We start from the raw sequence: 27,320 nt of genomic DNA, 5'->3' as shown, positions 1-27,320 counted from the left end.
AAGGGGGCTTATATTGTTCATTTGATGCATGAGTGGCCTGAAAGGAGAAGCTTTGCTTTCTTACCTACTGGACTTGTATTTCCAAGGACAATTATAGGCTCGTGCTTCTAGTTTCCTAGTTGATGCTAGCCGGAAGGCGGGGGCTGTGTCTCCCCTGTGTACCACCGTGTCCTCCGCGCATGGCCCCATACTTGGCTTCTTACGGGTGATTGGTATATTTCTGTGATGTGAAAGGATGAGTAAATGAGCAGCCACTGACTTGGGATGGTTTCCTCCTGGTATAAGGAGGGGAGGCAGAATTTGAACCCATGTCCTCATTAACGGATTGGTTTTCATTCTGGCTGGCTTCTCATGCTGGGGTCCTCGTGCCCCTAGGGCTGTTGGCAGAAAGGTGGGAGACATGTCCACTGAGATTGTAAATTTTACTGGGAATGTGATTCTTGTTTAAAATAATAAGCATGTATTATGGAGTAGGATGTAAAATTGATGTGAATTATGAAAACAGGAGCAAGATTTCAGGGAAATCTTGGTTTTATAGCAGTCCCGTGCAAACTACACACTCAGAGGCCAGTCTCCACAGCATGAGTTCCTGTAGTGCTTTGTTGGATACATCCGTGGACCAGTTTGGGCAGAAGCCCCCCACTGCCCCGCTGTCTCACATTGCAGCCTGTTTGCCGGAGGCTCAGTCTTCGGGTTCTCCCGTGAGTTAGAAGCCCGAGGCCATGTGTGACTAGGATGGTTGGCTGGAGAGCGCTGGAGTCCTTATAGACACCTTGCCCCGTGCAGTCGCGGCTCTTTCCTAAGAGCCCTGGAATCTTACACTGAAACGAGGTGGGCAGCGATGTGCCCTCCCACTTACCTGTCCACAGGTTTTATTTATTTTTTTTGAAGCTGTACCACGTTCCCACTGCCATGATTGTAAACAACCAGAAGTAATTGCTTTGGAATGGTAAAAGCAAACTGCAGAATTGCTTGTAAATTTGCTTGGCGGAGGGCAAACAATTTTTAAATCAGCCTCACTTGTATGACATTTATGCCTCAGTGTTTGAATGCACTGGCTGTTAGAAGCTTGGAGAATTTACATAATTGTTCCAAGTCTTGAGAAATCCAGGGCTTTCTTTGGAGACCACCAGTGTTTAATAATTCCCTTCTCCCTGTGCCCTGAGGCTAATGAGGTCTTGAATCTAGCATCTGCCCATTAGAAGCATCCTGTAAGTGAGTCTGTGCTGAAAGCCGCTTCCCCACCGCAGACAGTCATGGGTCCCGTATTTTACACTGTTCCTTTTCTCTCCTGATCATGCCCGGAAGAACATCGAACTCAAGGTGGAAGTAGAGAGTCTGAAGCGGGAGCTCCAGGAGAGAGAGCAGCTGCTCATCAAAGCCTCGTGAGTACCTGTCATCTGTCAAGCTTGCAGGGCGCCCGGGGGCCTGGTACCGGAGGCCGGGTGGGCCCGTAAACCACAGCCTGGTGCTTTCTCAGCCGGTTGTTGGCTGGGCCCTGAGAACCCGCCAGGCCCTGAGGACTCCCAGGAGGTGATCATTTTTATTTAATTCGTCTTCAGCAGACTTTTGAAGTGTAATTCACTTGGGGGAAAACGTTCCCCTCCTAAGTGTACAGCATGATGACTTTTCACTAAGCGCACACGGTTCCATGGGCCACCATCCAGATCAAAAACCAGAACATGAGCACCCCCACCCCCAGAAGTCCCCTTTGTGCTCCCAGAGCTTATCCTTCTCCACCAGGATAACCCCTGTGCTTCGTTCTGCCCATTTTTGAACTTTATAGGAATGGAATCGTACACTATACACACACCCTTTGGCGCCTGGCCTCCTTCCCCACCATATACTTGTGCGATTCGTCCACGTCCTCACTTCTAGCAGTAGCTCGTTCATTTTCATTGCTGTGAGAGCCCCAGATCCTGAGGGACTCCTGTGGTGAGTGAGGCTGGGGGGCCGAGGGTAGGGCTTTAATCAGAGTAACTCGTTTTGTATCTGTCCAGTGCACTGGGGTTTCTTGTAATATTTTGTTTCAGAGAGGTGTCCTGCTTGAAACATATTTGAAAACTATTATTTTAGTCACATAATTAACTTAAATATATATTGAACAATAAGCCCAGTTTAGAGGATACAGTCTGTGGCTCCGTAGTTGTCCATTCATTCCTAAACACGTGTTCGGTAATTGTGCCGTACACTGGGAATTTGCAACGAGACCTCCCCTCACTTCGGCAGCTCGGCAGGCTGGTGAGCTCCCTAGCACCCCTGGAGCCTCATGGAGGCGCAGTGACAGAGGGGAGTCCAGCGGGGCTCCAGTGGGACACCAGAGTGCACAGAGCTTCGCCTAGCGAGCAAGGGGTAAGACCTCTCCGGGCTGACCCACCAAGGATCTGGCTGAAAGCTCTTGTGGAAATGCATCACTTGTCCTGGGAGCCGAGCCGCTGGATCTGCTGGGCCAGGAGCATGGGGTCGTTGGCTTATTGGGACCGAGCTGCTCCGCTCTGGGCCAGGCCGTGGATTCCTCCCATTGCCACACGGCCAGCTGCTGGGAGTTGGGCTGCCGCTGGCTTTGGGGACACTAGGGGCTCCTGGGTTCAGGCTTTTCCGAATTATGGCGACCTTGTACACATGGTATTTTCTGAATGAGCGAGTGAATGAATGAGTGTGAGTGAATAATAGTAAATATGTTTTTGGTTTTTTGGTTGCTGTTGCTATTTTTTTTGTTTTGTTTTGTTTTTTGAAGCACATCATTTCTCTGGCAGGAAGTCAAATCCGCTTTACCAAGTCTGGAAGTCAGTAGTAGAGTTTGAATTTGGTCTGTTTCGTCCTCAGCGCGCTGCCTGCTGTGGGCCTTAGCTAGGACTTGGCAGCAGGCACGTACGCACGGAACCCAAACTCAGGAAGGCTGCGGGCTCCCTTTGTAGCACACGCGGGGCAGGAGGTTTTCAGGGCTCGTGCACGTGTTTGTACGTGCGGATCCCCACACTGCCCCAGCAGACCTTTTTAGTTCTGACTGGTTTTATTAACTTACACAGAAGAGATTTCTTAAGCAGCTTCTGTGTGCTGCACTGGCCTAGGTTCCTGGGGCTGCAGTGTGATCCAGACAGACACGCGGAGGGGTGGTGTCGAGGAAATCCTTGGAATAATCAGCATGTGAGTACAGAGTGGGAAGAGAGCCCTGAGAAGACGGGTGGTCGGAGCAGATCTGCAAATAGAGATGTGTCCAAGGAAGGGGTCCCGAGGACGGAGTTCTCAGGGGGGATGCGAGGAAGCCGTAGGAATTGACTGCTGCGCGTGTAGCTCTGAGGAAACACGTCCTGCAGGGTCTTGAGGCCACAGCAGAGGTTCTCCCAAGGTCAGTGGAGCGCAGTCGTGGGTTTTGAGCAGCGGACACAGAGTGGAGTCGCGTAGAGGTCCCCGGCTGCTGAGTGGGAAGTGCTTCGTAGACAGGGCACCGGGGAGGCAGGGGGGTCGGGCTCGTCTGGCAGCTCCGGTGAGGGTGAGGGTCGGTGGTAGACGTGGAGGGCGCGGCAGAGGGGCGTTCGCCGAGCGGAGTCCGCGTGGCTTGGTAGTGGATGGGAAGGCAGATGTCTGGGCTGACGCCTAGGTTAAGGGTTCAGGTCACGGGCCCTGTTTAAGAATGTTCACGATGACGTGATGGCTCCCGCTCTCCACCCCGGCTCTCTCTCCCGCCCGCAGCTCACAGACACCAGAAGTGCCCTGTTCCTGCTGCTGCAGCTTGCCCTGGCCGCCGCCTCTGCCTCGTGTCCCCCCGTTGCGTGCCTCCCATTATTGGCGGGTGGCACATGGCTGCCTGGAGCCCACCTTGCAGTCTCCTCGCCAGCTTCTCTGGCAAATCGTCACACTCGTAGGTGGGCCGTGCTCTGCAGTTTGAATCTCGGGCAGGCTCCACGCCCAGGCCGGAGCCTGACGCGGGGCTCGGTCCCATGACCCCGAGGTCACCACCTGAGCTGACCTCGACAGTTGCACACTTACTGAGCCCCCAGGCGCCCCCAGTACTTTGCGGTTGATAAAACACTTGCCTCCGTTTGCGTGCCATCATCTCCTGGGAGCTAGGCTGAGCCTGAGGAAACCCTCAGTTTGGGGGGATCAGGCCTGGAGAAGGGAAGGAGCGTGACGAACACCCCTTCTGCGGGATGGTCGAAGCTGGCGTTTGAGCACGAGCCCCTAACTTCTGCTCCAGCACTGGTTTCGTATTCTTTCATCTCTTGTAAGGCCATGAGCCTCGTCTCCCTTAGCGGAACGTGGGGCTTCTCAGCCGTTCCTCCTTGCGGGGCCTCTGCGCCTTGCCTGCCGTGGGACAGCACGGTGCCTGCCACCTTCCTGCTGACTGTGCCTTTCCCTTCACCCCAGCTGTTCAGCACCTACAAGCGTGTGAGGGTACATCCCTGTGGTGGAAAAACACCTTTATTAATGCCCTCAACTCCCTTTTACACTTTCATGGTTGTTTTGGGGGGCGGCGGGGTGGAGGCAGGTGGGAGATGTGGGACCTAGCCCAGGAAAGCCCCTGCTTTTTCTCATGAACTATAATTAGAATGGAAAGGCTCAAGAGGAAGTGTTGACAGTTAAACGGGGTAGTGGGGTGGTATTTATAGAAGATTCTTTTTTGTGTCGAGTGGAATGCTGGATGAGACCACTTTGTCCCACCCTTTCCTCGCCGTAGGTCGTGCTCTCTGTCTTGTCTGTTGGCCCAGATTCTGTAAGAGAGACGGGGGATGAACTGGCGTTTATGGAGACCCTCCTTTGCCCACAGCCTGCGCCTGCCGCCTGGCCTGCTCTGTCGGTGTCCCCCTGCTGCGAGGTGGCCTGTAGTCCCGTTCGAGTACGGAGATGGCTGGGGCTCTGGGGAGCTGGGGAGCCTGGTTTGGTAACAGAGCTGGGATGGGTCTGGCTCCAGAGCCCACTGTGCCCTGTTGTGGAGAAAACACGTATGTGTGCTGGCTCTCGTTGTTGTATTTATCAGTTACGATGAGGGGACATTAAAAACAAAGCAGACATACTGTCGGGAGTAAATTTTAACTCTGTAGCTTTAAAACACAAACAAAAATAATAATTCCATTAGTAGAGGAAAATTGCACCATACTGCTGAGTATAAATTTTATTGCTACAGTAACTGTAAAATACAAAGATGATAAATGAAAAGTTGGAACATTTATTATTGGGAATATATTTTATTGGTATAACTAAAATGCAAACAAACTGAGTAATACCAGTACTTGTTAAAAATTGTAGTCCGCCTCTTGACAACGTATGTGTTTCCATCTATAAAACAGCCAGGCTCCATCTGAGCCGATAGAAAGGAGACGGTGTATTTGCCCTCACTGGGCAAGGGTTGGGCTGAGGGTCGGGGGAGGAGGCTCTAAAGCCCAAGGGCCAAGACACTCAGGGTGATTAGTGGGAACTCAGGACCGGAAAAGTCCCATAGCCAGGGCTCAGGGGGGAAAGCCTCCAGTCCAGAATTCTTTCAGCCACATGTACGACCTTTCGAGGCGTGATAGAAATGACTGGGTCCCTGTGGACTCCAGACAGCCCCGCGGGAGAAGTGAGCCGAGGGGTGGGGGCCGAGGACATTTCGGGGCGTTAGTCGGGGGTGGCAGTGGTGGCCTTCATTCTGGCCAGAGGATGAGCTGTTGTCAGCTCGCAGGGACGGACAGGCCTCTCCCAGCATCTCGGCAGGGGCTGTGGGGGCCCCAGGGACAGCAGGCGGCACCCAGACCGGAGACGGAGGGGCCCCGTGCCGAGGCCGCCACAGGTGTTAGCACGTTCATGCTAAGAGGCAGGCCGGTCATTCTTCAGCTGAGGAAACTGAGGTTTAAGAGTAATTTACCCGAGGCACACTGAGGACGTAATAGAGGACGAGTGAGGAAGCAAATCTGTTCAAGCATCAGAGTCCGTGTTCGTTCTTTCAGTTGTTCACGTTGAATTCCATTAAAATGATGTCATGACACTGGGGCCTTCTGAAGGCTTCTTGGTGAAAGAAGCAGGATATGAATGAAGTCTTTATTTGCAGGCAGCTCATGTTTGAGACTTGGACAGCAAGTGCGGCCCTCTTGACTTTCCATTGTTCTCAGTCAACAGCTCACATGGCCTGTACATGTGAGTGCCGCTCACTTGGCTCTGGGGTGGGAACATTTTATATGCCCCTAAAGTAGGGCATGGGAGGCTGGTGGTGAATGGATTTGTTCTGTTGCAGTTTTTCCGAGAAATCAGCTTTAGGTGGAGCCATTTCCTTTATTATCCTGCCTCCTAGAACCCTGCAATCGTTTTAGAAATCTGATGAGAACTGCTCTGAGTGTATGTCTCACAAATTCGTATCTGACGCTGTTTTTCTTTTGAGGAGAACCAGAACGAAAGGTGTCCGTGGTTGTGGTCCTGTGTCTGATTTTGGTGTTGCATCCCCACCACTCGGTCCAGTGGATGGAACGGTCTGTGGTGCCACAGCTGTGCGAACTCCGCGTTTGACGGAGCGTGGGTTGCTTGCACAGGCCCCTCTCTTCATGCCCTAAGTGGTAGCCAGTGCTCACAGATGGACCATGCCGTATGTAAAATGCTTTCCCCTCTGGTTGCCAAAAGATGGTGATAAAGGCCCTGGATCCTTCAGGTTTATTTTTGTGGCATGCTGCTCCTTCGCACGTCGGTTTGTCAGCCCAGCTCTCCCCGTCTCCTGCCTCTGGCGGAGGGGTAATTTTTTGGACGTTTCCTGGTGGGAAATTTGGCAGTAGCTCTCAGACGTCTTCCAAGTGTGCCCCCCCTTTCACCCAGTAATTCCCCTTGTAGGAATTGACCCCAGGAAGTCACTGGGTAGCATACATACAAGGATGCTTTTATTGTAGTGTTGTTTATAATACAACAAATAATAACATTAACATTTGTTTGAGTACTTTGTGCCCGGGAACTGTGCTTTACAAGTATTTTCAGACAAACATGTAAAATCAGAAATCTAAATTTTTTTTTCCATCTGAATGTTTTATTCTTTATTTTTATTTTTATTTTTTTAAAAAATATTTTATTTATTTGCTCATGAGAGATAGAGAGAGAGAGGCAGGGACACAGGCAGAGGGAGAAGCAGGCTCCATGCGGGGAGCCCAATGCGGGACTCGATCCCGGGGCTCCAGGATCACACTCTGGACTGAAGGCGGCGCTAAACCGCTGAGCCACCCAGGGATCCCCTCCATCTGAATGTTTTAAAAATAGAAGATTGAGGCATGTCAACTGTACTTCAAATAAAAAAACAGGGGATTTAATATATTACAGTATATTTTACACAGTGAATTAACATGTAGCCTTTAAAAATGACAAGAGATTTATGTTTATTGACACAGAAGGATGTTTATAGTGTTTTAAGTGTTAAAATCAGGTCATACATACACGATTCTCTTTTTGTAGAAAATCTCTGAAAGGCTGTGTGCTAAAATATTCACTTAGTTATTCTGACTGGTAAGATTATAGATGATTCTCCTTTCCTAATTTGTGTTTACATATATGTATTTTAAGCTGGGGTGTAGTTGACATGTAACGTAGGAGTTTAAGGTGTCCATGTCGGTTGATTTGATACATTCATATATTGCACTATATTTTTGAATTACAAAGATTAAAAAAAACACGGGTTTGTGGGAGAAGTGACGAACAGATATTCCTTGTCTCTCTGGGGCCATTGAAATCCCCGTCCAGCTGTCCCCCGTGTGGATTTTACACCTTTGCCCCTTTTTGCAGCAAAGCCGTTGAGAGCCTGGCTGAAAGGGGCGGCTCCGAAGTTCAGCGGGTGAAAGAAGACGCTCAGAAGAAGGTGCAGCAGGTCGAAGATCTCCTAACCAAAAGAATATTCCATTTAGAAGAGGCAAGTCTGGAAACGCCGAGGAGACTGTGTTCTGACAGTGGGTTAATAGTGAGGGCGGGGGGGGGGGGGGGGCAGGGGACAGAATTTTGTTCCTTTTTCCCTAAACGTTCAGAGTTTCAGCAGAAAGAGGAGCCACCCTTATGGGTCATCTCGTGGGTTCCTAAGGCCTTGTCTTAGGTGCTTTGTGTGTAGAATTTGTACCCTTACCTCCTGCAGACGAGGACAGCGAAGTACAGACTCAGTAGTCTAAGTTTGGTCCTGGATTCCAGTCTCCGTGGCTGCTGATTTTAAAGCCTGTGCTCTTCTTACCTAGTTCAGTCCTTTGGTTTTACAGAGGAGGAAACCGAGGCTCGGCGCGGGGAAGTGACTCACCTAACACGCGCAAAGCCTGGAAGTGGATTCCAATTTGTGGGCTGTTGTGTGGCCACGCGGCCCCATCCCTGGCACCTGGCCTCCAACCCCCGTTACCCCGCTGTTCACCGAATGCCTTTTCTTGGGTGGGGGGCACCACATGTGGCTTCTCCTGCTCGATCTCAGGTGCTTCCTGTGTTCCTGTCACCATGATGGGAGGCAGGATGTGTCTTGGCTAAAAAAATCCTGTCCCCTAGAAGGTAAAAGTTTCCGTCCACATGCAGCTAGTATTAAGTGACACTAGTTATTTCATTCTTGGTCTTTGAAGGCTCTTACGCCATTTCCCTTTCTGCACCCGAAACCTGGCTCTTCTCCATGCCAGGAGGAGCAGCCCCACAAAGCACTTCTGGAAACAAAAGGGAGATGCACTGGTGCTGCACTTTGCAGCTAACAGTGGTCTTTCCATTCATGGTGTTCACACCAGCCCCATGGGGCTGTGTAGATCCTAGGTCCAAAGTACCGGCTAGGGACCGCTCTGAGGGCGAGGAGCTGAGGCTTTGTCATAAGCCGTGGAGCCGGTACCGCAACAGGAGTCCTCCAACCCCACGTTCCCAGTGTTCCCCGGAAGGGCTGTTGTAGGGTGCCCGTGTTGTAGGGTGCCCGTGTGGCTGCCACACGGTGCTGGGCCTGCCCTCTGCTCTGTCGCTTATTGGCCCCGTCCCTCTCCGAGCCTCTGCCTCTGCATCTGTAAAGGGAGGCTGGTGACGTCTGCTTTGCAGTAGTGATTGTCCTAACGGCAGTGGTCCTGGCAGCCTCGGGGCCTGCGAGTGTGAGGCCCCCTCAGCCTATTCGTCATCCATTCAGGTCATCCTGTCAGTAAGCCTGGAAGGTTAATACTTTTATCATTCTTTTTAAAAACAGACACATGCGCCGGGCACAGAGTGGCCAAGCCCCTTGCTCAAGGTCACACAGGCAGTAATGCCGGGAGCTCCGGCCGTAGAACCTGCCTTCTAAACTGCTGCAGTGTGTCTCTCGGCACATAACTTTTTAGGGTTAGGTAAGGAACAAAGATAAATAAAGCTCCTTGCTCAAAGCCTGGCATGTAACAGGCACTCACTAAATAGGTTTTGTGTGTTGTCTCAGAATATTGGGGAATGGTTTGTCCCAGCTCTCCATGAGATTGCCAGGCAAGCCTCGTGGGGAGGAGAGGCTTTCTCCCCCACCCAAGTGGGAGCAGTGGCGGGGAAGGCCCCGCGGAGGGAAAGGGCAGGGAGGAGGAAGCAGCCTGTTTCTGAGCTTCCTGTGATGGGGCAGGCATCGGACGGAGCGTCGGAGCAACTCCTTGGTGGGATGGTGGTGATCCCTGTCGTACAGATGAGCTCGGGCTCAGAGAGGCTAAGGGACTACCCAGTGTCCCACGGCAAATCATCAGGAAAGCTGGGTTTGAACCCAGTTGGATTCGACTTTTACCTTTGTGATGTAATCAGAGGCCGTGGGCACTTGGAGATCCGGATCTACCCCAGGTCACTCCTGAGCACCGGGGTGCTTCGCCCCAGCGAGGGCACTGCCTGCGTGAGTTAGATAATTTTTTGGTAGGCCTCTCTGAGCTCTCAGGAAGAACGTGGTTTTTTTCACCACCGACGTCACCTTGGAGATGTAGAAAATGTTCTTGAGAATTGTGTAGTCATCATCTTAAGAGAAATAGGGAGGGGGGGTGGGGTGTGGGATGAATTTGTATGGAGATTAGGGGGACTCTGGAATTTATGTATGTTTAAGTATTGAGAGGCACATTTCTTCTTGTTCTCATTGAAGCTGTAAATATTGATCTGATTTTTCAAATCCAGAAGTACAGTTTTTGTAGACTTGAGTCTTTTCCATTGGAAATGCCTATTACTCTTCAGGATACAAGAGGGAAAAATGGCTGGCAAATGTATTTATTACTGATTCTCCCCATGTATAGTACAATTCAGGGAGGGGAAATGTGCCGGAGAAAAAGTCATAAATATTTATATTTTAATCCAATTTCCTTTCAAAATGTTCCCAATTGTATTGAAAAATTGCATCAAATGCATTTAATTTAACTTTAGGATGTGAAAGCTGCCCAAGCAGAACTGGAAAAGGCCTTTGCGGGGACGGAAACAGAGAAGGCTCTTCGGCTGAGCTTGGAAAACAAGCTTTCAGAGATGAAGAAGAGGCACGAGGGGGACGTGGACATGGCTGTCGTCCTGGAGCAGAAAGACAGGTCTGGCGCTTATCTCTGCGACTCACTGATGGTCCTTAATCGGGCAGCCTGGCGGAAAGGTTGTTCCCTTCCTCTTTGATCCTTCCTTTCTCTGCTTGTTCCCCCCACGGTGAGAAGACCTGGAGTAAGATCAGGATGGAAGGACAAGGACTAGGGTAGCGGTATGAGGACAGGGACAGAATTCTAGGTAGAAACTTCTGCTGATAAGGTCTGTTCAGATACGAAATGTAGCCTTTAGTTCCGTAGTAAGCTTCCGGGTAAGCAGAGGAAAGAGAGAAAAACAGTCTTGATGAACACAAGAGTCACATTGCTCCCAAGAGAAAATGAGCCAGTAGCGCAGGAGAAGCCCAGTCTTACTTGACATTGTTGGGGAGAAAATTCTCTTGTGACTCTTCCCAGAGGGAACAGTAAGTGATTACATCCCCACAATGGATGCCAGTGAGTTTCGTGTGACCTGTTTATCATCGTGTTTTTTTTTTTTTCTTTTAAAAGGTTTTATTTATTTGAGAGTGAGAGGCTGAAAGAGGGCATAAGTGGGGGTGGGGGTGGGGAGGGCACGGGGAAGGCGAGGGGCAGACTCGTGCTGAGCAGCGAGCCCGGTGCAGGGCGCAGTCCCAGGACCCCAGCGTCATGACCTGAGCTGAAGGCAGACGCGCACCTGACTGAGCCTCCCACTCGCTCCTCATCGTGTGTTTAATCCCGGCCGAGGGCCCACGTTAGTGCAGTGCAATGGGCCGAAAAAGTGTAGACCAAGACAGGGCTGTCTGTCGGTCCAGGAATAAAATGGGTGCCGCCCAGTCCGGAGAAGTGGATGGGCCGTAGGGCCTTTAGGCACTCTTTAGTGCTCGGGTCTTACGACCAAACTTTGATCAAAACTGGTCAGGAGAGAGTTGAGATTTTCTGCTTTCTCGTGATCCTCACATTTTGCTACTCTTGCCTTGCTTTGATGGTCACTAGGTAGAAGGTTGTATAAACTAAGTGAAACTTCTGGCTAACCTGTGACCTATCCATTGAGGAGCCAAGCTCGTTTGGAATTTGACAGAAATTGTTCCAAAGCAAATGATCTAGTTTTTTTCCTATTTCCTTAAATAGAGGATACTGACTCTGGTTCCTTTTGTTTTGGTTGCTCAGTGACTTGTGATTGATGGGCCCACCGTGTTGTTTGGGTTCTGGTGCTGAGTTGCCCGTGCTCCCCAACTGCTTTTTGCTTCTCTTTCTGCCTCCATACCACCTTTAGAGATTCAAGTCTGCAACTTGTTGTCATGATTTTTTAGGATTATCTATAAAAGAGGAATGAGTAGATTGTGAGGGAGAGGCATGGCTTCCACTTACTCAGGGTCCTAGCTTCAGTTTCTGGAGGAACTAGTACTTATTTAGTGCACTACAACCTTTTCTTAGCTTTGATCTGGAAAACTGAAGTTTTGGGATGAATCTCAGGAGGAGTCAGGAAACAGAGTTCTCTGTGAGGAATAGGACCTCAGGGTTGAGTGAATGAGTGTTTTTCTCAATTACGTGGCTAGGAGGAGAAGCTTTCCTGGATGGGCCATTTATTTTGTTCTGTTTTGTTTTGCTGGGCCTCCCCCTACAGGGTAGCAGCCTTTGCAGGCTGCGAGAGAGTCTGGAATCCTTTTCCATACAAATTATTTATACGTCCCCTTGTATCTCTCCCAACTGATGAGCCTTGAAGCCCTTCGGAGGTTTATAGGTTTGTCTTTCCTGGGGAACCTGCAGGTCTCCTGCTGTTAAATTGGAAAGAGGGAACCCAGGGAAGAGACTACAATGTGTGTGGGGGCAGCCACCAAACAAGAAAAGACAATTCCTGGTGCCGATGAAGAGAGAAGAAGGGAGAGGGCTAGGGGTGGGTCTGAGAGGTGATCGTGGGTGAGAGTGGATTAGAAGGGCCCTGCTGGGGTCCCAGCAGATGCTCAGCAGTCAGTTCCTTGGTCTGTTGGGTCATTATGCCCTTTGTCCAACAAATACTTCCTGAGCATCTTTTGCTCAATAAGTGGTGGTTAGAGTACAGGTATGAATGGTACAGACTGGTCCCTCTGCCAAGGGACCTTATGTCAAGGCATATGCTTGTCATCTAGCTAGGTGGGGAGGGTGGAGGGCAGGAACAGAGTGAGAAGGGCCAGATGGATAAGTGCTGGTTAACATAATCTTTCTAAGATTGTTTAGAGGGATTAGGAAAGGCTTCTCAGTGGAAGTGTGAGGATAAAGGAGGAGTTACTTGGAGGAAGAAATCGTGTTCCCCGCATTGGGAAGTTCAGAGGCCGGAGGGCACAGAGCATGACCCAGGAACTGACAGTAGTGTGGCTGGAGAGTTGTGTTCTGGAAGGGAGGTGGGAAGCGATGAGGAGAGGGAAGCTGGCCAGATCACGTGGGCTTGTTGAATAGTTTGGGATTTGTCTTCAGGGCATGTGACAAACTGCTGATGAGTTAAGGGTAGGAGTTGGGGTAGTGTCAGGGTCAGACTATAATTCAGAGCCATCCTTCTGGCTGCCCCTGGAGGATGGGTTGGCGGTGGGGCTGGGTGGGAAGACTGCTCTTGGGGCTGTTGGAGAAGTCCAGACGACGCATCATGGTGAGCAGGACTGAGCTGACGGAACTGGCTTGGAGTGTTCTCCAGCAGAGATGTTTAGAAGGTAGAATTGACATGATGGCTTGAAGGGCTTCATCATTGATGGGTTTGGGGATGAGGGGAAGGGCTGCAGAGATACCTCCTCCTCACCCAGGTTTTGAGCATGAACAACTGTGGCATGACGGTGCAGTGTGCTGAGTTTGGGGAAAGAAAGGGAGAAAGAGCAGATGTTTTTCAGTAGGGAGAGTGGGAAGATAAGCTTTCAGTTGGGACACGTTGGGTAGAGGGATCATGGATCCCTCCAAGAGTAGAGGCTAGAAGGTGCTTGAGGATGTGGATTAAGGCTAGATTAAAGGAGATATAGTTTATTCCTTGACCAGCTACTGAGCATGACCTTGGGTGGGGTGCCAGGGGTGGGGAGATAAGCAGTGTCTTCCTTATATGGCGCTCCCAGTGTGGGGGAGGGGACAGATGTGGAAAAAAAGTGTCATGATTGGTGTTAGAGGTAAGTTCAGGGTTCTGTGCTGTGACCGAAGGGAGGAGGTGATCAGCTGTGCTTGGGCGTGGGGCAGGGAGGGCACATGCAAAGAAAGGTGCGAGCCTGGCACCAAGCAGGGAATCATTGAGGAAAGGGGCCTCTGTCAGCATGTGCCGCAGAGGCTTGGCTTCTCCTCTTTTTGCAAGAGGGAATTTGGGGAGAATTGGAGCTTGCTGAGTACTTAGTGTGGTGTAGATGTGTAGGCGGGGGCTCTCCTTGTGCGGGGCGTCCGCTCGGGGCGCTGCCAGGGGCTGCATCTGGGGTTTCCCACAGGCCTGGCTGGAGAGGCGCAGAACCTGATTTGTCGGTACTGCCCGGTCGGCTCTCTGTCGGGGGCACGTGTGCGCCAGCCACACTCCAAGGACCAGTGCGGCAGCCAGATGCCGGCTCCGGACTTGTGTCCCGCGGGACCAGGGTCCTGTGTGCCCTCCCTGCAGGCCGGGCTGCCGAGGAGCTCCGGGGAGGTCAGGAGGTGAGCTGCCAGCAGGTCTGGGATGGGGTGCGTGGGCCAGCCCTGAGATAGATCCGGATGTGCAGGGCACCCCGGCCTGTTGCGGGGCGGGGCCCTTGCCCGGTGCAGCGCTGCTGCGGTCTCTCTGGGCTCCCTTCACCTTTTTGAAAGGTGAGTGCTTTAGCTACGTGACGTCCTGCAGTGCGACCTTGGCGTGCGTCTGGTGAAGGCGGCTAACACCGAGGAGTCCTGTAGGTCACATGTGGCCACCAGATATGTTTTAGTTGGTCTACACAGTACATTCATTCATTCATTCATTCATTCATTTATTTATTTATTTATTTTTAAAGATTTTACTTATTTATTCATGAGAGGCACACAGACAGAGAGAGAGAGAGGCAGAGACACAGGCAGAGGGAGAAGCAGGCTCCATGCAGGGAGCCCGACGTGGGACTCAATCCCGGGTCTCCAGGATCAGGCCCTGGGCTGAAGGTGGTGCTTAACCGCTGAGACCCCCGGGCTGCCCTACACAGTACTTTTAAAAGTCTGAATTCGTTGCTACTATTTTTTCTAAAGAAATCTAGTTTCATGTAAAACTTTGGATTTCCAGCTCCTTTTGAGAGCCTGGAAAGTGTGGCAAGACTGGGCCGGGGTGGAGGCCACTCCTGGGTGGAGGCCGCTCCTGTAGATGCGCCCGGGCTCCGGTCGGCCACACGTCCCACAGGCCTGCCTTGCTCCTTGCCAACCAGACACGGACCAGCTTGGTCCAAGTGGAAGTCCCGTGCGACCCCGCAAGGCTGCCTCAAGTGTTGGCTTCGTGACTTTTTACCTCTCCAGCCGGTCGTGCGCTGCGTCCAGAGTAGGGCCCTAGAGGGCAGTGTCGCGCCTCTGTCCGGGGCCCGGGGGCTCTGCGCTGGGGCGGCCGGGCCCTCTGTGCCTCGTTGTCTAGCCCGCCCAGGTGCCCTCACGAGGGACCACGGATGGGGAAGCTCAGACGAGAGGAATTTCTTTCTTACAGTTCAGAGGCTGGCGGACGCGGGTGGCCTGCAGACCTCTCGCTGCGTCCCGCGGGGGAGGGGAGGCATCTTGCTGGAGCCTCATTTGTAAGGCGCCGCTCGCACGCATGAGTTCCACCCGCGTGACCTACTCTCGTCCCGAAGCCCCACCAGGATTTCCGTGCTTGAACTTTGGGGGGCCACGGACATTCAGGCCCCAGCAACAGTGCGTTGCCAGCCGCTTTGAAGTACTTTTAGCTGACTCTTCCCCTTCACCCTGGGAGCCTGCGTCCCGAGCCTCTGCTCTTCCTCCCGTTCAGGTTGCTTTCGAGGCTCGGCTACACGGAGGCTCTTCTGAGGGTTCGCTGACAAAATGCTAATCGTTGAATGTTAAAAAAGGGTAATAATTATAGCAGCTGTCATTTGTGGAGTTATGCTGTAAGCCTGGAGGTATGTTAGGCCGCGTTAGAGGTTTTGTGTCTAATCCACGCAAGCGAGCCGTCTTACGGCTGAGGTCAGATAACTTGGCCATGGTCGGGGGTGTAAGTTGGTGGCCCGGAGACGGTGTTCAGCTCTGCGCAAGGGAGGCCCTCGGGGTGTGCTTGGCACAGTTTCCTCGAGGGGAGGTCACGGGAGGGGTGACGGGTGTGAACTAGTGGGCAGTGGGGATGGAGTCGTGCAGGGCATTCTAGGTGGAGGCACGGGTGTGAGCACGAGTCTGGGGGCACACGCGGCTGGGCTTGGGGAGAGAGCTGGAAGTGAGGCTCCTGGGTGCTGAGGGAGCGGGTGGCGCCTCCGAAAGAAGAACCTGAAGCTGCCAGCAGGGCCTCTGAGCTTCGAGGCCCTAAAAGCTAGGCCCTTGAACGCCTTGCTCACCAGCTTTGGCCTTTATCTGGAAAGTCTGTGCATTTTAAACTGTGCCCCGAGAAGCCAGGGAGAGAGGTGCTGGTTTTGCCCCCTCGCAGGGACGGTTGTGCCTTGTCGGCCGTGTTTGTTCAGGCTTCAGTGCTTGATTTCTTTGGAAGAGAAAATGCTTAGCCAAAAACCTCCTCGTCCGCTGCTGTCAGTGGGGCTGACACTGCTGTCAACAGTGGGGGCTCTTGGAAGTCTGAGCGAGGGGGTGGCTTGACCCGACCGTAGTCTGGGAGCTCGGAGGCTGGATCCACCAGGGCCAGGCTGGAGGTGAGGGGACTGTTAACGTCCCGCGAATTCTGGCCCTTGCTCTCCGGCCTGCACGACGCGATTCCATTTCTGTTCAGTCATCGGACATGTCTACTTTGAAGATGTCTGGCCCCATTTCCTGCCTCCTCCTGCTCCGCTGAGCTAAGAGAACAGCTTAGAATTAATATTTAAATTTTGTTCGCTTTTAGACTGATTGAGGACTTGAAGCTGTCTTTGAAGAGCAAAGAAGCTTTAATTCAGTGCCTTAAAGAGGAGAAGTCTCAGCTGGCATGTCCTGGTGAGAGAGTGTCATCTGGAGAGCTCCGAGGACTCTCTGCTGCTCCGAGGGGGGAACAGGAGAGAGGAGCCGAGGTGAGCCCCCGACTCCTCGGGCGGAGGGGACGCACACTCAGTCCCCGCGGTCACACGCAGACTCCCCCAGATACTAGCTCCCCGGCAGCTGAGGAACTAGCGGGAGCCTCCTTTGTCAGGGGCCCTGGCGTGGTTCCACGGAGCCAGTTCAGGAAACAGCCCATACCCGCTTGCCTCTGTCTTACCGCGTGTCGCCTTGTGGTTGCCCGGGGACTGTATTTTCGTCCTTTGGGTTTTCGTGGGATAAAACCGAGGACCCGTTTTGCCTCTGGTCAGGCAGTGGGGAAGGGCACCGCCTTGCGCCGGGCCTGGCGGCTGGGCAGCCTGTTCAGCGTGCCGCCTCACTTAATCCTTCTGGCCACTCTGGGAGGTTGGGAGCACGGTCCCCTCGTGGAATTTAGAAACGGGCTTGCCGTAGTTGTTCGAGTTTGCTAGGCTCCAGGAGGTGGGTTCCTAGTGCCAGCCCCCGAGCCTCCCAGAGGTCCTTTCTCCCCCCACGAGGCCGGGCCCACGGCCCGCTGCAGAGAAGGGCAGGTGGGCCGAGCACAGGCCTCCCAGCTTTTGGTGGACCAAGGGTGGCTGCCGCGTGTGCTTCATTCACACCGTGGGCCGTTCTAGATGCTCAGGGAGGGTTGCGTGGCAGTGAGTGCGGCCTGCAGCCTCCCCGGTTACTTTCCAGCTGCCGTCGGCCCGCATCTCCGGCTCCTCCTTTGAACCCTGGGCCCCGTTGCTCAGTTGGCCCTTTCCATAGTCCAGCGGCTCCGTGGTTCACTGTCGGTGGGGCTGGTCATCAGCCCACGTGGCTCTCGTGTCTTCACATTTCTCCTCGCTCGGGTGGGACCTCGGGTGCAGCAGAGAGTAGTGGACACTTAGTCCATGACGTCCACGGCGGTGGGGAAAAGTCAGGAAATGAGACGCCCGTTCTAATCGTTCTGGGGGAGCCGTTGCATTGTGAGTCCCTTCCAGGTGCCAATTAATGCCTTTTCTCAGGCCGCGCAAATGGAGCGCCAGGAGAGACACCGCCTTGAAGAGAGGATCCAGGTATGCTGATGCCATTAAAAAAATTATCGGCGATTTCTGCTTGCCTCTTGCTGTATTCTGAGTGCGATAGAGGGTTCGGGTGACGGTTGCTGTCGTCGAGGGAATGCCAGTGCGTGCCAGTCGGGCTTTCAGGACTTCAGAGAAGGCCGCTCAGTCCTGGCACTCCTTCTGGGGAGCGGGCGTTCCCATTGTGCGGACGGCACGTGAGGCTCAGACGGGCTCGGAGAAGAGCCAGCGGGGACCCCGGCCTGCCGCCGCTCCGAGTCCCGCAGTCAGCACCGGCCTCTACGGCGCCTGCCGGCTTAGAAGGCGCTTCCCGTCCATTTGCTCACCTGATTCTCCCAACAGCCCGGGAGGGAGGCAGCAGGCTTATCTTTAGAAATGAACTCAGACTCTAAATGTGTATGTTCAGTCTCCATCAAACCAAATTCTCTGTTAGCTTTTGTAGCATTAAGGAATGAAATTAATGATCTGTTATTTCCCCCAAATAACCTGGTACGGTTTCAAAGACTCTGATGTGACTGTATTCAAATTCCAGAAGGCATTGGAGTCCTTCCCACAGGAGTAGCTGTCACCGTCTTAACTGATCTGATCCCCTTCTTCTCACCCAGCCTGTTGCCGTGAGCGCTAGCACGTCACTGGGAGCTGCCGCCACTGCGTTCAGCTCTCCTTGGAAACATTAATCACAGGGTGACAGGAATAAGATAGAATAACTGCATTTGAGTGTGCTCTTACAGATATATTTACAGTGCATTTTGGTTGGAACGCATCAACTTAGTGAATCTTTTTCTAATCTAATTTAGGCACTTCAGGAGGACCTGAGAGAGAAGGAAAGAGAAATTGCTGCAGAAAAGAAAAATAGTCTAAAGAGGGATAAAGCCATTCAGGGCCTAACCATGGCATTAAAGTCAAAGGAAAAAGAGGTATGTGCTGTGTCTGATACACCCGAAGTGAGATTTTCTTTATTAGCTTCTGCGGCTGGCCTGTCCTACCCTGAATTTTTAGCTTTAGGTGGAGAGCTTATAAGAGAGCTGGGATGAGTGTAGGGAGTGCGGGAAGGGCCCCTTTGTCCGTCCGTCACAAATTCCTCTGCAATGTCAGCTTCAGTGTTGTCCAAAGGACTGGGTGACTTACACGTGGGTGTTTGAGTTTTCTAGTAGCTGCAGTAACAGAAGCAAGAAGAAACAAGCGGAAGGGACTTTAATAATATATATATCCCAAATGTTATCATTAAAACAATAGTAATAATGAGGTACTTAGCATCTTTGTAATCTTAGTGTCAGCGCTGACGTGCAAGTGTGCTTACAGCACATCTCATTTCAGACTAATTAAATTTCAAGTGCTCAGCAGCGACAGGTGGCCAGTGGCTACCATATTGGACAATGCCCAGTTTTGTTGTGTTTTTTATTTATTTTATTTATTTATTTATTTATTTATTTATTTATTTATTTTAAATTTATTTTTATTTATTTATGATAGACATAGAGAGAGAGAGAGAGAGAGAGAGAGGGGGCAGAGACACAGGCAGAGGAGTGGGAGAAGCAGGCTCCATGCCGGGAGCTTGACGCAGGACTCGATCCCGGGACCCTGGGTCACGACTTGAGCCCAAGGCAGACGCTCAACCACTGAGCCACCCGGGTGTCCCCAGTGCCCAGTCTTTTTAAAAGACAGTGGAGTTGAGATGAAGGACTTTTGGGAGGCAAGGCCGTGACCATGAACCTGTTAGCTACCTGGGTTGTTACCTTGGGGATCCAGGGTTGTGGCCAATGGTTCCTTGCTATTTTATCTCGTTAGTGTAGCTGTCTGTTGTTTTAGTAACTGAGTGAGGCACAGATACAGAGAGGAGACCCCAGCCCTGCTGGCAGCTCCAGTGAGGAAGAGAGACCGAGTGAAGGTGTGGTGAGGGGGGGACGTGCAGGGGGTGTGCAGGTGGGGGGGCAGGGGACCTGATCCAGATCAGGGCATGTGTGTGGGGCGGCGCTTGGAGGGGGAGGAGTTTGAGCTGAATCTTGAAGGATGAGTAGGAGTTGGTTGGGGGGGAGGCAGAGAGGAGGACACTGGTGAACCCATTATGTTAGGTGAGAGCCTGATGGTGTTTGTGGAACCAAAAGCATCTTGCGGTTGTCTGCGCATCAAGTGCAGAACATCAGGGAGGCCAGAGAAGAAGCCGCAGAGGTTGCTTGGGGCGGCCAGTGGTGGTGGAATTAGTCACCTCTGGCGCTGTGGGTGGCCTGGAACTGAAGGCTCTACCAAGCAGATCACATTTGCATCTTAGTGGGTCTCGGGCTGAGTCTGGAGAGTGGATGGTAGGAGGGAGAGAGTGGGAGCAGAGGGCCCAATAGCAGGACGAGGGCCTAGAAGGGCTGGGTTAGAGCTGTGGCCGCTGCTGAACGGGGTCCAGGGGCAGGGCGTACTCAGACAACGAAATCAGAAATAATCTTACATCAGAGGTAGATTTGGGGAGGTTTGCTGAGGAGGATGACTTCTGGGCGTCTGGCTGCCGTGACTGGGATGTGGTGGCGTCACCAGCTCAGTGGACAGCATGGAAAAGGGCAGGACGGTAGGGTGGGTGAGGCGATGGTGGTGACGAGTCTGTTCACAGCGTGTGTGGAAGGGAACGAACAAGGCTGAGGATGGGGACGCAGGGGACGTCGGTTCTTCAGGGTGGGGAGAGGAGTGCACAAGGGACGTAGGACGAAGCGAGCCAAGGGACAGCGGTGCTGAAGAAGCCGAAGAGGGGAGGCTCTGAGTGATCACCAGGGTCCGAGGCCGCGGACACGTGGCTCACGGTACTCAGGGAATCTACCACCGTGAGATTTGAGAGTTGAGCCCCCTGCTGGGGCCCTGGTGGAGGGGCAGCCACGGGGGCTGGCAAAGTCTCGGGTGTGGCCGCGGGCGGAATGGGCTGCAGCAGGATGAGAGACTCTGGGGGTGGCCAGGCCAGGGTGCTGGGGGTGGCCTCTACAGACAGCCGTGGTCCCGGGCTTCGGCTCAGGCAGCCGTGACTTTAGCACCGGTCCCCGTCACCTCATCTAGCCCCACCGATGCTGAAGTTCAGGGAGTTGTCTCCTCCTCTCGTGGTTGCGGGAAGGGTCTCCCTCCAGAGAGGAGCGCCTGCCTCGGGAAGGCAGGCGGGAAGCCCATGATCAGAGGCTGCACCGTTGGGCAGGAAGAGCCCTGACAGCACAGCAAGCGGAGTCCAGTTGCATCCTTGGCCACTGTTCTTCTTTTACCCAGGTGGAAGACCTTAGCCGTGAAATGGAAGAGCTCAGTGCTGCCCTTGCGAAAGTTACAGACGCCCCCCAGGAGGCACAGACACAGAAGCTCCAGGTAAGCGGTCACCTGGCTTGCGGGCGGCCACGCCCTTGGTCCTTCCCCTGCTGAGGGCACGACTTGGCAGCTGGGAGGACCCCGGCAAACCCTGCGTGGCCATTAGGGACGGAGTTGGCCGTCCCATTGGAAGACATTCCCTCCCAGCTCTGGAGGCTTCACCAGGCCTCGTCAGTGCGATCGTGGCGGTGGTGGCAGCGGCCCCACCGTTAGTGCTGCGTTCGCTCAGTGCCCACAGCAGACCCCGCAGGACATGTGTCGTCCCGCATAATCTTCACCGCCCTGTGGAGAAGGTAGGTCGGCCTCTGCTGGATTTGGGGGGTTTTGAAGCTCAGGAGGGTGGGCAGCTTATTCACTGTCACACAGCTCGCCGGTGGCAGGCCACCTTCAAGTGTAGTAATTGCTGATAGTGACCGCCGGTGTGAATGGATCACAAGCCATGTGCCCAGCCCTGTGCCCAGGGCCCTGTGCGGATTGGCCCACAGGCTCTGTACAGCAGATCGCGGAGCAGACGCTGTCAGGGCCCGGGCTCGGGGTTGAGCGACTTGCATAGGGCCATGAAGGGGGTAGGGGAGAGAAGGGGAGAGAGCCAGGACTTGCGCCGGAGCCGGTCTCACTCCCAGACCTGTGCTTCCACCTGCCCCGCCCCTACCTCCCCTCACCTGGCTTCTAGAGTCCGGCTGCCTCCTGCCAGGTGTCACGTCCACACCTTGATGATCTGACCTGCCCTTCCCCCTTCTGTCCCTCAGCGTTGTACTCCAAGGACTCCCGCTGGTCACTGCCGTGATGTTCCGCCTTTCTGCTTAATTTTAGTTTTGTGTTTTTAATTATTTTAATATTTTCTTGCCATCTTCCTACACTTGATCTTAGCCAAAAGGCCAAGAAGCGATTCTTGCCATCTTTTTAGTTTCTCTCTACAGTGTATCCCTGTTACTAATGATGAGCCAATGACGTTCCACCCTCTGAATAAGCCCATACTGCTTCAAACTCTCCCTGCCACCCCTTCCTCCCACCATGTATTTTTGGTTATAAAGTAGAAGTTAGAAGCTAAATCTAATGCAAGACTGCTTGATTCCTATGATTCATGTCCCACGTCTCATCTTTTGCAGAGCTCTGGTTCATGGAAAGAATAATTGAAGTAGTTTGGTTTAAATCATGGTGCACTAGAAACATAGGCAAGTCTCTCCCTGGGGATCTCAGATTTGCCTTCCGCACCGTGTGGTTGGAAGTGGAGCTGAGATGGCACCAAGGTGGTTTTCTTTTTCCTCCTTGCTTTGAAAATAACAAGTTTTAAAGGCTGAATTCTTAGTAAACCATTGATATTTCCTACTGCTTGAGGAAAGAAGTATGTTGGCGGTTGACAAGCAGAGAGACCAGACAGACATCCTTTTAATCGTTGATGTTGTGCTTGTTATGTTGGGCCTTGAAGGAAAGAAGGTAGCCTCCTACATTCACTGTTACCCTGATTTATCACCTACACTTCTTAATTTCATAACTGTCAGTCCTAGGTGAAAGACTTTCAGAACGATTTTTGAGGTCTTGTCACTCACAGCCTTGGCCGGGCTTCTTGGCTTGCAAGATAGCAGAGGTCAGGAACTATGCAAAGTCCTCGGGTTGTGCTCGCCTGCTGGGCTGTTCCCAGGGTGCGCATTTAATCCTCATCCACAGAGGTAGCAGGTTTACTGGTTTGGCAGGTTGTTGGGACTTGAACTCAAGCCTGACTCCAAAATCTGTGTTTTTGCCGCTGTTCTGATTGTGTGTGTGTGTGTGTGCGTACGAGTAAATGCACACAGTGTGCTTATATTGGCTGTTTCGTTACAAGGTCTACGTAGTTTGAATTTGCATGGGCCCTTGAAAATGCATTTTCTTTTATGTAGTGGGATTTTTCAGGATGTCATGTGATTTGAGCTAATTGCAGCTTGAGTGGAGTAGCCAAAGTTCACAGGGATGGCAGTAAGCCTGGCATTGAGACAGCAGGTGTGATATTCACATTCTTGGAGGGGTTGCCACAGTGCAGAGATGTGAATTCTGGTCACACGTGGGACTCTGTGAAGCCCACAGTGTCGGCTGCCTGCTGCTACCTCTGGACTCATTGAAAAATACATATTTTCAGATTGGAAATACAGGTTTTCCCCAATATCCAAAAGTAGACGTTTCGTATGAAATGTTCATAAGATAAAATAGCATAAAGCAAAGAAGCACTTACCATTAACTTGCATGGAAAAATTTTTGAGCATTCTCAGACCTAAAAAACCACTTCTCTTTTTTTAGGCTTTTCTGACACCTTAGGACACACATCATCCTGCTAACAGAAACACGAAATAAATCAAGATAAAGCAGATGCTTGCAAGACACTGCTGTTCAGAGCTCTGGTGGCTTGAGATGCTCAGTGTAGTTCCAGGGAGGGCTTGTGGTGGGGCCGCCCTCACTGCTCCGGGTGCAGGCTGCCTCTAATAGCTCGCTGCAAAACCAACGCAGAATGCCCTTTCCCTTTTTTTTTTTTTTTAATCGAAGTGTACTCGACACATAATATTATATAAGTTTCAGGTGTAAAACATAGTGATGCAACATTTATATGTATTACAAAGTGATCACAATGAATCTAGCTACCATCTGTCACCACACGTAGCTGTTACTGGTGTTATTAACTGTATTCTCTGTGCTGTAGTTACACCCTTGTGACCTCTTTTATAACTGGAAGTTCGTACTGTTTATTAATCTCATTCCTCTCTTTTGCCCATCTCTTCACCCCCCTTCTCCTCTGACAACCATTGAATTGGTCTCTGTATCTGCGAATATAACTTGGTGCCTTTTCCATAGAAGTGCAGGTCCTTCTCTGATTTCTTTTGGTTAGCGAAAACAGGTGCTCTGTAGGTCTTCTGGGGCCTAATGCGAACTTTTGGAAAGTATACCTGTGCATACCTCTCCCTGCTCAGCTGTAAAAGTAAAATTGCACGTTGGAGGAATTTAAAAAGTACTTAAGACAGTGGAAAGAGGTTGATAGATGTCACCAGTAAAGTCATGTCTAAAGATGTGAGTTGACTTTTTGCTTATTTATACTTACATAGAACCTTTTTTAAAAAATATTTTATTCATTTATTCATCACACACACACACACACACATACACACACACACACAGAGACAGAGACTCAGGCAGAGGGAGAAGCAGGCTCCATGCAGGGAGCCCGACACGGGACCCAATCCCGGGTCTCCAGGATCACGCCTTGGGCCGAAGGCAGGCGCCAAACCGCCGAGCCACTCAGGGATCCCCTACATAGAACCTTTGAAACAGTAGATAGGATCATAATACCTATTTTAATCTATAATCTTTTTTTATCTAGAATTCTTATCATGACAGTATGTATACATCTATTCACTCCTTTTTAAAAATTTTCATTTTTTAAAAAATTTTCATTTTGAAATAATTGTAGACTCACATGCAGTAGATTTCTGTATACTTTTTCTGGTTCTCCCAAAGGTGATGTCTTGCCTAACGTTAGTAACGATATCACAACCAGGACGTCGGCGTTGGTACAGTCCATGGTTGTTACTCAGATTTCAGCGGTTTGACATGCACTTGTGTGTGTGTGTGTGTGTGTGTGTGTGTTTATCCCTATGCTCTCAGACAGCCTCAGGTGGTCCACTGGATGTATGTAACCATATTACTTTACTGGGGAGAACATGGTGGGGTGGGACATGTATTTGAATCTTGACTCTGCTCTTCACTATCGCTTGGGCAAGATATTTGAGCTCTCGCAGCCTTCTTACCCATCGGGAAATGCGGATAATCACACTTAGGTCACATAATCCTTACAAGGACTACTCGAGACCGTGTATCTGGGCACAGGTCGTAATTTAGTAAATGTTGTTAACTCATCCTTAGGTTGGGTAGTATTAAAAAAAAAAAACAATGTTGGGGACGCCTGGGTGGCTCAATGGTTGAGGATCTGCCTTTGGCTCAGGGTGTGATCCCATGGTCCCGGGATCGAGTTCCGGCATTGAGTCCCGCGTCGGGCTCCCTGCACGGAGCCTGCTTCTCCCTCTGCCTACATCTCTGCTTCTCTCTCTCTGTGTCTCGCATGAATAAATACAAAAGAAAAAAAAAAAAGACTTCCACCTTCAAGCTGATACCTGCAACAATGTTGTTAATACTTAGATATTAAAAAAAAAAAAGAACGTTGGGCAGTATTACCTTCTGGCATTAAAATACAGTAGTTCCTTTGGTCGATTTTTCAAATTCTCTGTTAATGGTGTTCTGCAAGTAGCTTTTAGTTTGAAGAAACTCTCCATATTGTCTCTTGATTGGGAAAGGAAGATTATGCAAGTGCTGGAGAAGGGGAATTAGATTTGTTGAGCCTGCGTTCCTGGACACGAGACTTTAGTGATCCTGTTTAATCTTCAGGACGGCCGTGTGAAGTAGAGATTTCACAGACGAGGAAGCGCAACTGCAGAAAAGTTAACTCCTCCCAAGTCACAAAGCTAGAACTGGGCTTTGAACTCTGGGCTCTGTGAGTCTCTATTAAACTCCTCATGTGTCTGCACTGTGGGGAAGGGTGGTTTGGCTCAGACGGTGTTTGGCCTTGAGTTTCTGAGTAGGTCTAATTGCGCCAAATGTTTACCACCTGCTTGTAAGCACCCCTCTGATGACATGGAATTCAGAAAGCAGGGTGTCGTGCAGAAAAAGGTAAAAAACTTTCTAAAGTATCTCAAAGGGCCATTTAAGGAAAATTGAACATGGAAATTATCTTTATGGTGTGAGGATGAATTTGAACTTTTTAAAAGAGGCTCTGTCATTGTTACTTGCGCGATAACCCACAGAACGTTCATCACTTTATAATAACGCTTACTTTAATTGTCGCTGTGGCTGGCCTGTGTTTAACAAGCTCCTAATTGGTGTTCCTGTCTCTAGCCTTCCCTTGTTTGAATTCAGTCTTGTTTTAATTCTTGCTAGTTTATTGGTGTTAATTGGAATCTTCACTGGAATGGGCGAGGCAGTATAGCGCTGTGGAGAGTCCCAGATTTAATCACTTATGGTCTGGTGACGGGCTCGTCATTCTGAGCCTCAGTTGCTTAGGTAGGGACAGTGACGAGTACTTTGTAGGGTTGGTCATGGAAATAGAGATACAGTGTGTGCAAAAGCACCTGGTTTAGCTCCAGTGCTTAATAAAAGGTAACTGAAAATTGCTCAAGATGAGCATTTTTCCTATTATTGTTTATCTTCTTTTGTTTTTTGAGTTTATTTAAGTAAGCATTGCCCCAGATACTTTTTTTTAGGCCTTGTTTTAGGCCTTGGTTTCCTACTCTTTTTAAAACTTTTGATTTTAGGGCACCTGGGTGGCTCAGTCGATTGAGTGTCTGCCTTCAGCTCAGGTCATGATCCCAGGGTCCTGGGATGGAGCCCCACGTGGGGCTCCCTGCTCAGCGGGGAGCCTGCTTCTCCCTTTCCCTCTGCCCTCCCTCTGCTCTTGGGCTCTCTCTCACATAAATAAGTAAAATCTTTAAAAAAAAAATTGTTGGTTTTTAAGGGAAAGTAAAACAGAAGCTTCTCTAAAACCCACTTTGGAATGTGAATGGGGTTCTTCCTCATTCTCTGTTGCAAGGTCCTAAATAGCAGTGGAGAAACATGAGATGGCCCCACTTCTCCAGGATTAACAGTGGCTGTAGCCCGTCTCTCCTAACAACTAGGACTTGACCGGCAATGGTGGTGGAGCTGGGTCTCCTGGAAAGGCCAAGAGGCCGGAGCCATTCCCTTTACCCTATGGTCTGAATTGTGGCCTTCACAGCTCATGTGTCCCTTGCTTTTGAATTTTTAATCATGAGCCTTTGTCCAATCCAAAGAACGGATTAAAAAAAGAGTTTATTTTCTCCTTAGTATTATATATGCTTCAAATTTTCTTTCGGGAGACTAGAAAGGAGGAAAAAAATGGGGAATCAGGAGATCATGTAGCCACACTGTTCACATTTTGATGTGTTTCTTTCTCGGCTTTCTCCTCTGCATAGATTTTATTTTTTAGAGCATTCAAATTTAATCTTCTATTTTTTCATATCATGTTGTGACTTGGAATGTCCCCATGTTACCAGTTTAGGTTCTTCGTTTTTCCTGTTAAAGTAAATCTGTGATGGATGACTTTGTGCATAAGGCTTTTCCCCCCTTATGTTTTGGATTCTTCTCCTGAGATTGAATCCTGGGAACGGAATCATCAGGATGAGTGTGAACATGTCTGTCCTGTATACACACACTTGATGTATGTAATCTGTCCACAGAAAGTTACACTAATTCACATTCCTGCCAGTGTGTTTCTGGGCTTCTGGATGCCTGGTCAGTTCTCAAAAAGTAAATATTAATTGTGTTGCTTCATAGTAAGTTTGCCAGCACTGGATATTCTCATTAAAACAATCTTGTT

At 50.8% G+C, this 27,320-nt stretch overlaps 1 protein-coding gene and 1 pseudogene across 11 annotated transcripts in view; one reads left to right on the top strand and one right to left on the bottom strand.

Moving 5' to 3' along the window:
- The window catches only part of CDK5RAP2 (CDK5 regulatory subunit associated protein 2), a 153,093-nt gene that overhangs the window by 27,537 nt on the left and 98,236 nt on the right, over positions 1-27,320 (top strand). For 10 of the 11 annotated variants that reach the window (XM_072842563.1, XM_072842559.1, XM_072842557.1 and 7 more), the window contains exons 5-11: positions 1,309-1,385; positions 7,729-7,852; positions 10,291-10,445; positions 16,381-16,543; positions 17,534-17,584; positions 18,388-18,507; positions 20,822-20,914. In XM_072842563.1, the coding sequence (XP_072698664.1) occupies positions 1,309-1,385; positions 7,729-7,852; positions 10,291-10,445; positions 16,381-16,543; positions 17,534-17,584; positions 18,388-18,507; positions 20,822-20,914 (783 nt within the window). The remainder of the gene's footprint in view (positions 1-1,308; positions 1,386-7,728; positions 7,853-10,290; positions 10,446-16,380; positions 16,544-17,533; positions 17,585-18,387; positions 18,508-20,821; positions 20,915-27,320) is intronic. The other variant, XM_072842565.1, reaches the window with a different exon arrangement.
- LOC140642066 (U2 spliceosomal RNA) lies at positions 21,723-21,804 on the bottom strand (annotated as a pseudogene).

This window comes from Canis lupus, chromosome 10 (genome assembly GCF_048164855.1).
Source record: "Canis lupus baileyi chromosome 10, mCanLup2.hap1, whole genome shotgun sequence".
In the NCBI taxonomy this organism is placed as follows: Eukaryota; Metazoa; Chordata; class Mammalia; order Carnivora; family Canidae; genus Canis; species Canis lupus.
Note: the sequence above shows the minus strand (reverse complement) of the source record. Positions and strands in the feature narration are given on the sequence as shown.